This window comes from Taurulus bubalis (genome assembly GCF_910589615.1).
Source record: "Taurulus bubalis genome assembly, chromosome: 16".
In the NCBI taxonomy this organism is placed as follows: domain Eukaryota; kingdom Metazoa; phylum Chordata; class Actinopteri; order Perciformes; family Cottidae; genus Taurulus; species Taurulus bubalis.
In genome coordinates, this window is record NC_136604.1 from 21,081,941 (window position 1) to 21,095,900 (window position 13,960).

The following is a 13,960-nucleotide window of genomic DNA, read 5'->3' on the forward strand; positions in this document are numbered from 1 at the left end:
CTGTAGGATCTGGTTTCTAAACATCCTGAGACAAGCCAACGCAGTGAGGGCAGCAGGATGTGCACTCGCTAAGCCAGCACTGAAGCAACGTCGTACATATATATTTGACAGCACAGGCTTTATAAAAAGGTAAGATGGTTTGTGTTTTTTATTTGATCATGTGTGTGTGATCCTTCCTCTCATTGTTTACAAGTGATCGCCTTGGTTTTGATCTCCCTTAGACACCATGACGTCCTCTATGCTCCGCCGACAGCTGAAGAACCTGGTCCAGAACTACTCTGAGGCTGAGGTCAAGGTAAAATAAACTAATGAAGAACTAAGCTGACCTCAGCATCCTAATCATGTCAGATAAATATGCCCTCGAGCAGGAAATAAAATTATTTGGATTTGGATTTTTTAAGTCTTGCATTTTGGATTATTTTTGCTTTAATTAGATAGTTAGCAGTAGCCATGGGAAGAGAGATGGGGGTGAAATGCACCTTAAGTCTGTAGGCCACTAGCACACCTACAGGATGACACTGTTAGTCAACACATATGTGGCATTTTTTTTGCCCTTGTTAACTGTCCAACATGGGTTTGAAAGGGTGAGATCAATAAAACAAGCCATGCATTGAATGTTTTACTGCAGTAAACTCTGACCGTTCTCTTAAATCACAATGAGCCATTCTCTTATATCATAACCTTCAGGTTTTAGGAATCAGGGAAATCTGGGGATATCCTGTTTGTCATAATGCTGATCTGATGAAACATGATCCGTAATAACCTGCCAGAACAGATTACTTATCATTTTTGTTCGCAGAAATATTTGAGGTGATTGCAAGGATGACTTGCTACATTGAAATCACGATTTCTACGGAGACTTTGAGCCTTTTTGTCACGAGCTGGCGTCTCTGACCTTCGGGCTGACACCACCTTATGTTTCCTGACATTTCTTGCTTGGCTTCTTTTGCAGGTGAGAGAGGCGACGTCTAATGACCCATGGGGCCCGTCCAGCACTCAGATGGCCGACCTCTCCGATCTGACCTACAATGTGGTGGCCTGCAATGAGATCATGACGATGCTCTGGAAGCGCCTGAAAGACGACAAGAACTGGAGACACATCCACAAGGTATCAACGGCAATGCAAAATAAGTGTATTTTTGTAACACGACTGTTCAGATACCGTTTTGAACAGTCATTTATGTGCATGTTATGTCGATTTTAAGATTTCAGCCTGTTCATAGAAATTGGACATTTTCAAAATACCTGCAGCACCAGAACCCTATGCAGTGGCTCAGATGGATGAGTTGGAGATGACAATTAATTGAGGCAAATAAGGTCACATGATCAACATTTCTCTGGCCTCGAACAATAATTCATTTTGGTTTCAATTCATTCACAATACCGTCAAAATACAGTATATAAAAACAGTCATAAGACATAATGGAAATATGTTAAATGGGGCAACCCAGACAATAAGCAGATAATATTTAGAATATATGTTTACTAATATGTTTTATATAGTTAAATTCACAACCTACGACATACCGAAGACTAACCATAATGCATGACAAAGTCAGAATCTTTTCTTATTGCTGAACATTTTTTACATGGACTCCTTTTGATTCAGACTTAAATGTTAGAATAATTGTGTTATCACATCACTGCAGTAGAGGGACCGACACTTTTAGAGTGATACCCAAACTTCTTAAACTCTTAACATTGCAATATTTACAAGCATAGTAGGTTTTATTTTTACTGTTGTAGCTCTTCTAAAATACATGTTTCCATTTAGGGAAAACACTCTGGGTTCACATGACATGATTTATTAATCTAGTCTTTCGTAAAGGTGTAAACTGCACCACATATCTGCTATTAAGTTACTGGTATCACCATCTCGGTAACATGACAGACCATCGTGACTTTGCGAGTCTTGTGATCTGCATGTCAGTTGCACCAGTGTCCACTAGCATTGCATGTTTTGAGGCTTTTGTATATTGTTTATACTTTCAGACAAAATCTGTGACTTTACACAGATTTGTTTTACGTTCGTGGTTTTGTCTTTAACAAATACTACAATTATTTGTAAAAAAGTAGTCGTGAAAACTGTACAGATTGTCAGTTTATTTTGGTTTCAGTCATATACATTTTTATTTCACGTCAGAACTTGCTTATTGTAATGCTTTTTTTCATAGTCCCTGACGCTGCTGGAGTACCTGTTAAAGACCGGAGACGATCGTGTGCTTCTGCAAATGAAAGACAGCATCTACATCGTCAAAGCCCTAACAGAGTATCGCTTTATAGAAAAGGACGGCAAGGATCAGGTGATACTTTCAGTATCTACTTAAAGGTTTAATGCTATAATGTTAAAATGATCCGTTATTGCCACTATAATATTCATATCATCGTACTCCTTTTAACCTCTATGCCAAGTACACATTTGGTGTCTCACACATTATAATTAATCGTTTTCCAGAAGACAATGCTTGACACTTTCAGGCTTATAAAACTTGTAACATCTGAAGTTTGTTTTTAAGGCTTAGATAGTCTAATGGTCAGTCAATCGAAGTCTAATTTAAGCATCTTTGTCCCAGGGTGGAAATGTGAGAGAGAAGGCCAAAGTTGTCCTTGTTCTCATGGAGGACGATGATAAACTAAAGGAGGAGAGAGACTTTGCAGTCAAGACCAGAGAGAAGACTTCAAAAGGTTCTGCTGGTGAGTCCTCCTGTCCTGAACTATAACTGCGAAAAGCCAATTGTTTGAACCGTTGTAGTATAATTCACTGAATTTGCTTGTGTCTCACATTCAAATCTTATTTCCATTCCTTCTAACAAGCCTCATCTACTGACGCCATCAAGGATCCCAACTACAAGCCATGCTACGTCGTTGGGTCCGCAGGGCTTCCATCCTTAGACAACATACCGTCAGTGGCCGACTTGACCGCTTCCTTCGCTGCCCGCAAAGAGGAGCGTCTAAAGCAGGAAGCTGATAAGAAAGACATGGAGAGGAGGGTAAGTGTAAAAAGTACAGCGCTCATCTACAGCAGGTGGACACAAAAGCACAAATGCGACACCGCAGACCATAGCCTCAAAAGTCTCAACGAACCCAATAATACAGTTTTTGAAGGCAAAATTTCAGTCAAAGAATGGATCCTTTGAAATTAGATTACGGATCGGTTCCCAATACCAATTGCAACCCATTACTCGACTTGAGCAAATTGGTTAGATCTCATGTGTCAACAGGACAGGTTGAGTTGCACCTCTCATGAAGCCAATTGTCAGTATTTGTGTTTATATCTCGAATTGTAATATCCTAGGCCAAGTTGAGTGACGACGAGCTGAAATGGGAGGATGCCGGCAAAGGCAATGATGATAAAGGAGGTGCTTGGGGAGGGGAGAAGGCAAAAGAGGAGGAGGAAGAGGAGGAGGAGGGGAAACCAGATGCATGGGTAGCCCCAAAAGAACCGAAAGAAGCCACAGATCTATGGGGCACACCCGGAAAGCCTGACACGGCTGATACAGGAGCCAGCAGTGATCCTTGGGGGGCTCCAGCTAAAACGGATGAGGATCCATTTTCAGCTGCAAAAACTGATGAAGATTCATTTGCAGCGCCAAAGAATGGGGAAGATCCATTCACTGCGTCGAAAGACGACCCGTTCAACGCACCAAAAGATAGTTCAGACCCCTTCAATGCACCCAAAGACAAGGAAGATCCATTTGCTGCTTCAAAAGATAAACCGGATCCCTTCAAAGCCCCCAAAAATGATCCATTCAACGCTCCGAAAGATGATCCCTTCAACAACCCGAAAGATGATCCATTCAATGCCCCGAAAGATGATCCCTTCAACGACGCGAAAGACGATCCCTTCAACGCCAAGAAAGACGATCCCTTCAACGCCAAGAAAGACGATCCATTCAATGCCAAGAAAGACGATCCCTTCAACGCCAAGAAAGACGATCCATTCAATGCCCCAAAAGATGATCCATTCAATGCCCCCAAAGATGATCCATTCAATGCCCCCAAAGCAGACCCATTCAACACCAAGAAAGATGACCCCTTCAACGCCAAGAAAGGTGACCCCTTCAACGCCAAGAAAGATGACCCCTTCAACGCCAAGAAAGATGACCCCTTCAACTCCCCCAAAGACGATCCATTCAATGCCCCCAAAGACGATCCATTCAATGCCCCCAAAGACGATCCATTCAATGCCCCCAAAGATGATCCATTCAACGCCCCAAAAGACGATCCCTTCAATGCCCCCAAAGATGCATTCAACGCCAAGAAAGATGACCCCTTCAACCACCCGAAAGATGACCCCTTCAACGCACCCAAGGATGACCCTTTTAATGCCCCAAAAGGTGATTCATTCAGTAGCCCAGATGATCCCTTTACTGCACCAGCATCAACACCCCCTAAAGAAGACCCATTTGCAGCCCCAGCATCATCTAAAGATGACCACTTCACTGCTGCAACAACACCGCCCAAAGAGGATCCTTTCTCTGCGCCCCCCAAACCCATAAAAGAGGACCATTTTGCTGCACCAACCACGCCCCCTAAAGAGGACCCATTCACAGTGGCATCCAGTCCATCAAAGGAGGATGCCTCCGATCCCTTCAATGCCCCGCCAGTGAGCTCGCCTCAAGGCGGTGCAGATGCATGGGGAGCCCCTGCTAGCTCTACACCCACTGACGGGTCAGATCCCTGGGGGGCGCCGTCTGCGACAGAGGAAACGAAGGGCGGAGACCCCTGGGGGGACGGGACAAGCTCCTTCTCACCTGTTGATAATGTTGATGCATTTGGAGATGCATCCAAAGTGGACGATGACCCATGGGGAGCTCCAGGTAAGAAACTAACAATATATATATATATATATATATATATATATACAACCGCTTATTTTTACATGACCAAAGTTCATATCGGTATGGTATTGATTTGTGCTTTTTGAAACGTTTCTGCTCTGTTGCTCTGTTAAGCTGCAGCTCCAGTTGGCACAGATGATGCGTGGGGTTCACCCGCTGCACCCTTAGACTCCTCCCCATCTAGTGACCCCTTTGGCGACGCTGCATCTAAAAAAAGTGATCCATGGGGTGCGCCGAGCAACGCATCTAGCAATGGGACGGGTAAGTCGCACTTTACACTCCGTCCAAAGGCTTGCCTCTGTGATCCATCACATTTCATGGGAAATTAAAAAACTTCATTGTCTGCTTGGTACTCGACAATAAAATGATCCACTAATTTTTTTCCTCTGCATAGTTTGGAAAAATGCTTGTTTTTAATCTGTAGAAGACTTTGCCAGCTGGCTTATTGCTCAGTCGAGAATCTGACTCTCTAACAACTTAACTGTTTGTGTTCCTGGGTCTGTCTTTACGTTACAGTTTTCTTCCATTTTCCATTTCACCCCCCATCTTCCCATCGGTCAGCAGCTGCCTAACAACGTAATCAATTAAACCTCTCTTCCGCTTTGCTCTCTCTTCCTCCCTGACCTGTCCCCAAAAGAAAACACCTTTTAGAGTAGAATTGGACCTTTATTGTATTGCAGGAAAGCGAACCGCGCAGGAGGAGAAGGCGTACAGAAAGACTGCTTCGTTTCTGGGCTCTGCGGGGGCGTCGCTCGTTGACTTGGACGATCTCTTTTCTTCTAATCCCAAACCCAAGCTGCGCCTCCTCGCCAACGCGCTCGTCGCCCAGACCCAAGCCATCGGTAAGGACGGAGGAAGTGCTTCGCTCTGGGTGACGAACACCGTGGGATTATTTGTGGTTGCGCTTGATTCAAATGGATGCATGCTCAACTTCAAAGACTGGAAAATCACCGGGATACGAAAAAAAAATCTGTAATTCGCTGGTGATGATGATTCAAATGTATTCAACAACTGTTTAGCTGAAGTCCAGAGGGAGAGGGGGGTGGAGACGGTAAGATTGACAAATAGATATTTATCAATAGGTTTGTATGGAAAAGCTTTTTGTGATCATGTGATTTGCCTATTCACCGCCCTCCCCTGTGTTCTCGCTGTATAGATGTGGTGTGTGTGTGTGTGTGTGTGTGTGAGCATTAGTGACCTATTGAAGTTTAGTATAGAAACTAGTGTATATTAACCAGCAGATATTTACCTCTTCTCGCCCCTCTCGCTCTCTCTGCTCTGGTGCATTTTCTCTTTGCTGGAACACTTCAAACTCCACCCCCTCATCCCTCCACCCTCCTGTTACTCCTCCTAATTTCCCAGGCGCTTTCAAAGCCCGGGGCATGACATCTGGCCCCGCGGTCAGATCGGGGGTTGTTGCAGGGCTATTCCTTCCTGAAACGTCAACCCCACACTGCCGTCCATTTGGTTCCACCCTCGCTCCCTCCTCCGGTGCTCCAGCTCCCACTTTTGGAGCTGCTGTTCCTCGCAGGGAATCTCCTTTATTTCAGCCGCCGTCCCGTACCGCGGGAGATTCTCAGTCTGGCTTGAACATGCTTCAGGTGGCTCCCCCAAGCTCAGGAACTGGAACGGTACAGTTTGTTTCTATGGGAGGGAGTCCACAAATGGGAGTGAACGTGAACCCCTTCCTTGGAATGGTGCAGTCCGGCTCTCTGGTGGGGATTCCTTTGACAGACCCCCTCCTAATGGGAACAGGAATGGGTCAGTCCAGTTCCTTTGGAGGGAATTGCCAAGCGGGCGTGGCTCCTTTGGGAGGATCCACTCCACAGTTGCTCTCCGACAACGGGTCGGGTAACACGGGGAACAAAAACAACAACCCATTCCTGTTCTGAAGGCTTATATAATATAATATAACATATATCCTGCCAGATACATATAATATATTGATTGACCCCACTCTAAATCTATTTGTCGCAACCATTTGTTAAATTATGGCCCAAAGATATTAAACTTCTTTACTATGTATCCTGCAGGTCATTGGTTTTAGCTACCTTCATCCTGGAGGTGGAGTTTTCCCTCACAATATTTTGTCAGCCTTACAATATAATAAAATAAAATAGCACTTTTTTTGGGGCAGGAACCGTCAGGAGAACTCAAATTTGGCCTTTTTTTTGCATTAAAACTTTTTCAGCGACCGACTCTCAAAACTCCAATGTCAGAATACGTCCCTGAATGCACCACGAAGGAAGGAAGGCGAATTTATAAGACTTACTTAGTTGTGAGTCCCTGCTCCGTCATGGACCATCATGCAATAATGGATGGTTTAAAATCACAAGCAGACTGGAAATTATGAAACAGCTCAAACCTTGTATGGTATACTTTTGGAAAATGAGCATTAGCGACATTTAAAACACGTAAAACCACTTGACTGATCCCTTAATTAAACCTGTGAGCTCCTCAGCTTACGCTTCCTTCCCCTTGCGATCTACACACGTCCAAATAAAATGGTTAAAATGTTTGCAGCATTGTGGAATATATTAACAAAAATGCACACAAAATATGTGTGAAACATCCTTTTTTTAAAAATCACAATCTACTGGGTCAGGCGTCCTTCTTTGTCCGTGCACAAGTCTGAGAAGCAGAGAGCATCGTGTGTGTGTGTGTGTGTGTGTGTGTGTGTGTGCGTGCGTGCGTGCATGCATGCATGCATGTGCGTATGGGTGTGTGTGTGTGTGTGTGTGTGTGTGTGTGTGTGTTCAGTGTACATTGTGCTGATGTAAATAGTGGAAGAAATCACAGATAAACCTTGAAATATACAGTATATTAGAGTGTTACAATCATGGGTGACTATTTATTGATCTATTTATTCAGGTTGACTTTCTTTTCAGTGTCATCATCAAGACGGGTTGACCGGATTGTAATGATCACACGTGATCGATGTGATCTGACGTGGCTGTTCAAACACTGTATTATCAATCAACTCAGTAACCAACGGTGGCTTTTTTATTCTTTCATTCCTTGTTTAGCTTTGTAGTCGTTCTGGATTCATTGTGTAGTTGAACATGTCTCCGCTGTATCTCCTGAAACAGAAAGAAGAAACAGAAAAGTGTTGTTGCGTGACGATTAGCTGCAGTGTTGACTGAATGAAGTCTGAATTTGAACACTGTGTGTGTGCGTGTGTGTGTGGGCGTGTGTGTGTTTTGACTTAGAAACCGTAGCAGGACTCATCTCAGATCAGTTAATCGAAGCCACCCCAAAAGCAGGAAGCAAATTGTTGTTTGTGTTTCGTGGGCCTGGACGCGTCTTTTGTGTATTTCTTTTATATTTTTTAAATATGAACTTTGGTGGAAGATTTGACTGGAAGCTTCTCGGAGTTGTAGTCGGAGGAAGATGAGGATGAGAAACAAGTCCTCTCACGTTTAATTTTGTATGAAATTAATTTATTTTGCTGTGTATTTAAATTTATGTTGTAAACTGTGATAGTAAACAGTATTTGAGAAAATAAAATGATACAATAAGTGACTAACAGCAGTGTGGCCTTTCTGTTTGTCTCATTTTCTGCTGCATAGTTCTAAAATCTCTATTTTTAAACAGAATTATTGTTTATTGGGGATTCTCTTGAGCATAACTTTGTTTTACAACCCATAAAATGTACCGACTGTCGCCACAAGGGGGACATAAATACACATATATACTATTCCAGTCACATGTATGAAACACTTAATGAAACACCAGTTGATGTCACTGTTATGTACACAATCATTAGTAAACATTAAATAATAGGAATAATTTTCTGAAGGGAAATACATTCTGAGCAAAACAATGAGCAAAACAACTGAGACACAAAAAGATAACAAAAAGACTCACAATAGCTATAAAGACACAAAATTACTTTGAAGAGATAAAACAACTTAAAAAGACACACAATGACTTTAAAGACCCATAAAAGAGACATAAAATACCAACAAAGACAAAATAAAACAACCACAAAGAGACACAAAATGACAACAAAGACACATAAAACAACCACAAAGAGACACAAAATGACAACAAAGACATATAAAACAACCACAAAGAGACACAAAATGACAACAAAGACACATAAAACAACCCCAATGAGACACAAAATGACAACAAAGACACATAAAATGACAACAAAGACACATAAAACAACCACAATGAGACACAAAATGACAACAAAGAGACACACAATGACAACAAAGACACATAAAATGAAAACAAAGACACATAAAACAACCACAAAGAGACACAAAATGACAACAAAGACACATAAAACTACCACAATGAGACACACAATGACAACAAAGACACACAAAATGAAAACAAAGACACATAAAACTACCACAAAGAGACACAAAATGACAACAAAGACATATAAAACAACCACAAAGAGACACAAAATGACAACAAAGACACATAAAACAACCCCAATGAGACACAAAATGACAACAAAGACACATAAAACAACCACAAAGAGACATAAAACAACCCCAATGAGACACAAAATTACAACAGACACATAAAACAACCACAATGAGACACAAAATGACAACAAAGACACATAAAACAACCACAATGAGACACAAAATGACAACAAAGACACATAAAACAACCACAATGAGACACAAAATGACAACAAAGAGACACACAATGACAACAAAGACACATAAAACTACCACAATGAGACACACAATGACAACAAAGACACACAAAATGAAAACAAAGACACATAAAACAACCACAAAGAGACACAAAATGACAACAAAGACACATAAAACAACCACAATGAGACACAAAATGACAACAAAGAGACACACAATGACAACAAAGACACATAAAACAACCACAATGAGACACAAAATGACAACAAAGAGACACACAATGACAACAAAGACACATACAACTACCACAATGAGACACACAATGACAACAAAGAGACACAAAATGACAACAAAGACACATAAAGCAACCCCAATGAGACACAAAATGACAACAAAGACACACAAAACAACCATAAAGAGACACAAAATGACAAAAAAGACACATAAAACAACCACAAAGAGACACACAATGACAACAAAGACACATAAAACTACCACAATGAGACACAAAATGACAACAAAGAGACACACAATGACAACAAAGACACATAAAACTACCACAATGAGACACACAATGACAACAAAGACACACAAAATGAAAACAAAGACACATAAAACAACCACAAAGAGACACAAAATGACAACAAAGACACATAAAACAACCACAATGAGACACAAAATGACAACAAAGAGACACACAATGACAACAAAGACACATAAAACTACCACAATGAGACACACAATGACAACAAAGACACACAAAATGAAAACAAAGACACATAAAACAACCACAAAGAGACACAAAATGACAACAAAGACACATAAAACAACCACAATGAGACACAAAATGACAACAAAGAGACACACAATGACAACAAAGACACATAAAACAACCACAATGAGACACAAAATGACAACAAAGAGACACACAATGACAACAAAGACACATACAACTACCACAATGAGACACACAATGACAACAAAGAGACACAAAATGACAACAAAGACACATAAAGCAACCCCAATGAGACACAAAATGACAACAAAGACACACAAAACAACCATAAAGAGACACAAAATGACAAAAAAGACACATAAAACAACCACAAAGAGACACACAATGACAACAAAGACACATAAAACTACCACAATGAGACACAAAATGACAACAAAGACACATAAAACAACCACAAAGAGACACACAATGACAACAAAGACACATAAAACTACCACAATGACACGCAAAATGACAGCAAAGACACATAAAACAACCACAAAGAGACATAAAACAACCACAAAGAGACACAAAATGACAAAAAAGACACATAAAACACCACAGAAAGACACAAAAAGACAACAAAGAGACACACAATGACAACAAAGACATAAAACAACCACAAATAGACACAACATGACAACAGAGAGACAGTTGACTGGTGTATTCATTCATGTATTCACTGCATCTCACTCATTCAGGAGAGTAGGGGAGTGAGGCCGTTACCCAGTTTGATGAAAAGAGGAACATCGGCTCTGAGCTTCCCCATTGATGCAACAGCTTATGTCTAAAATCAGAAAAGGGTGAGATTAAGGGTTTTCATAGTTAGTGAGCAGCATTGTTCCATCAGGACACAACGGTGACTTCAGTCCGTGCGTTGCCCTTTTTTTAACAGAAGGAAGTCGGATTACATATTGGACACTTAAACCCACAACCTCTCCACTACAGCCTGATGAGCTACAGCAGCGCTCACGCAGACCATAATGACAGTTCTAGATGCTGCTCATTGGAGCATTGATTATAAACATGTCTGAGTCTTCAATATCATGCAACATATATATCATATCTTCGTGAATTATTTTGCAGTGACATGTAAGACTAAATAATTATGAATTAGCACTGACGCTTTTGTTGGTAAATTTAGTATAGAGTGCTGCAGGGAGGATGTATTTTTATAGGTCAAAGGGCATAAATGTTCATGATACTTATACATTGTATAATGTTGTTTATTGGGAACCATGCCATCCAATAATTAGGTATTGATCAAGCTACTAAATATGGCAGCTTGTTTGGCGCTCATTCCCTGCAGAAGTACCTCCAGTTTCTTTTATTTTGGAGGTTGTTTCTCCACTTTTAGACTTCTTTTTGGGCGTTTCAGTTTTTGCGTGCACATGCAGTTTCACGCACCTTTTTGTGGAGATTGGCGGGATTCACTGTTATAGAACGCTGGTTGAGAATCTGACGTAGACTCTTCTCATGCACTGGGAAAAACTTTATTAATAGATTGGTGAACGAGGTCATGGACTTGTCATCTTCTCATTGGTATTGTATTGTACTTGGCCAATAATTTTCACAAATTATATACAGTATATATATATATATATATATATATATATATATATATATATATATATATATATATATATGCACATCGATGGCCGAAGAGCAAAACGTCCTATCTGAAAAATAGAAAACATAGAAAGAAATAGAAAGAAATAGTCAAAAAAAGACCAAAAACTGACATAAATAGACAAAAGAGGAGTTTTTTTCTCACATTCCTGGATAATTTTGTAGAAAGGAGGTTTTGCACTTCGTCCCTCTGTTGTCCTCACAGAGCCGACCAAACTCAACGGAGGCAAGAAAAACCTTTCAAACTTTGAACAAACTGTCCCAAGCATGCTGTCGCAGTTTTAGCAATCAGAGATTCAAACCAAAGACTTTCAAGGCATGGGATTGACCTAAAGCCACGCGGCTGCAGGCGCCGCACAGCTGTACTCGTTTGGGTTAAGACGAGTCAAAGTTTAGAGAGCGACGGCGACACTGTGCCACTCATCTGGAGCCAAGCTGTTCCATACCATAGTGTCAGATTAATTACTATAGGAGCAGAGGTCAGGGGGGTTATGAGCCGGCGAACAGGAGAGATGAAGAAAACAAGAGAGAGCGGGAGAGAGATAAGAGAGCTGTGGATGGATGGACACTAGAGCAAAGGGGAGGGAAAGTAACAGATGGACTTGTGAGGATTAGAGAAATCTGAGTGGGTTTCTGACGGAAACTCACCCAAGACGGAGGAGGGAGCGATGAGGGAGCGCAGAAGAAAGGTGAAGGAAAACCGAATCCCCATCCGAGGAGCGGGGAAAGGGAACGCGAAGAGTCTCGAACACGGTGAGTCGTTTTTTTAGTTGTTTTTTTTTGGGTGTAAGGTGATTAAGAGTTAAGCGTGAACAGCGGCTGGATTTCTTTTTTTCCAATCACACGCAAAGATTTCAGTTTATCAGATGAGGACAAAGCGACCAAGTATGCGTTCGGCTTTTATTGACGATATGTTATTGTTTCAATGTGGAGAATATACTAAAAAAATCGCTAAAATATGATATATTGTTATATGTTCTGCACGCTGAGATGGTGCATTGAGTTCGAGTCTCAAAGCCGTGTGCTTGCAGCAGTTAATCTGTCAGCTGTGGATAAAATGAACAGGTGTGTGAGACATTACGTCTACACATGTACAGATTATAGTTTCATACCAGGAACAAATTGAAGCTCAACGGAAGAACGACTTGTTTCTGGCATTAATAAATCAGAATATAGACACAGATCACATGTTAACTCGAATTTCATTGGCTCTGGTCTTTCCTTACGAACTGTATTTCAAACTGCAGTGAAATATACAAAGATAACAAAAATGTTGTGGAGGGATTTGTCCAACCTGCTGCACAGGACCTTTTAGAATATATAGTATATATTGTAAGAATATTCACAGTAAACTTCATCTAGGTTCATTGGTTGAGAATACCGAGTGTTTAAGTTACTGCCAGAAACCGGGGAATGAGAGGAGTTCTCCAACTTTAAAACGATGTAGTCACTGTAACTCGAGGTTTGAAGCCTTGAGTTTGACATTTTTGTCGTCGCCATCTTGGTTTTTCTGGCCGTCGCCATCTTGTTTTTTTGGGACCAAAAGGGAGAAAAGAGGGTGGAGCTAACTACAACCGCTGAATATTCATTTTTACTTTTATGAACTAAAAACACAGGGAATGGGTTAAAGTTGCAAGACGAAAAAACGACAACTTCCAGATCAGACAACGCTGTGGTAGCAACCTGTCAATCACCTTGTAGCCCCGCCCCTAAAGCGCCCCCTGCTTTATGGTCTGTTTGACTCTAAATGACCATAATTTACTAAATGAACATCATGCTGTATTGAAGAAGACTAGAAACTAGAGATTGAGACATAAACTCATATTTACAATGTTTACTGAGGGAATACATCAAGAGAAGTAGAGTCATTTATATAGACTTCTATACAACCAGAGGAGTCGCCCCCTGGTGGTCAGGAGAGAGAATGCAGCTTTAACACATGAAGCATAGGCTTCTATACAACCAGAGGAGTCGCCCGCAGGTGGTCAGGAGAGAGAATGCAGCTTTAACACATGAAGCATAGGCTTCTATACAACCAGAGGAGTTGCCCTCTGGTGGTCAGGAGAGAGAATGCAGCTTTAACACATGAAGCA

At 41.2% G+C, this 13,960-nt stretch overlaps 1 protein-coding gene across 1 annotated transcript; it reads left to right on the plus strand.

Moving 5' to 3' along the window:
* Positions 1 to 226: 226 nt before the first annotated feature.
* LOC306748718 (uncharacterized protein) lies at positions 227 to 6,733 on the plus strand (the record flags this gene model as incomplete). The annotated part of the gene is made up of 9 exons (XM_079231930.1): positions 227 to 295; positions 953 to 1,108; positions 2,175 to 2,303; positions 2,574 to 2,694; positions 2,815 to 2,990; positions 3,296 to 4,820; positions 4,956 to 5,102; positions 5,522 to 5,683; positions 6,342 to 6,733. 9 exons carry the CDS (start codon positions 227 to 229, stop codon positions 6,731 to 6,733), a joined length of 2,877 nt encoding a protein of 958 aa, XP_079088056.1.
* Positions 6,734 to 13,960: the final 7,227 nt, after the last annotated feature.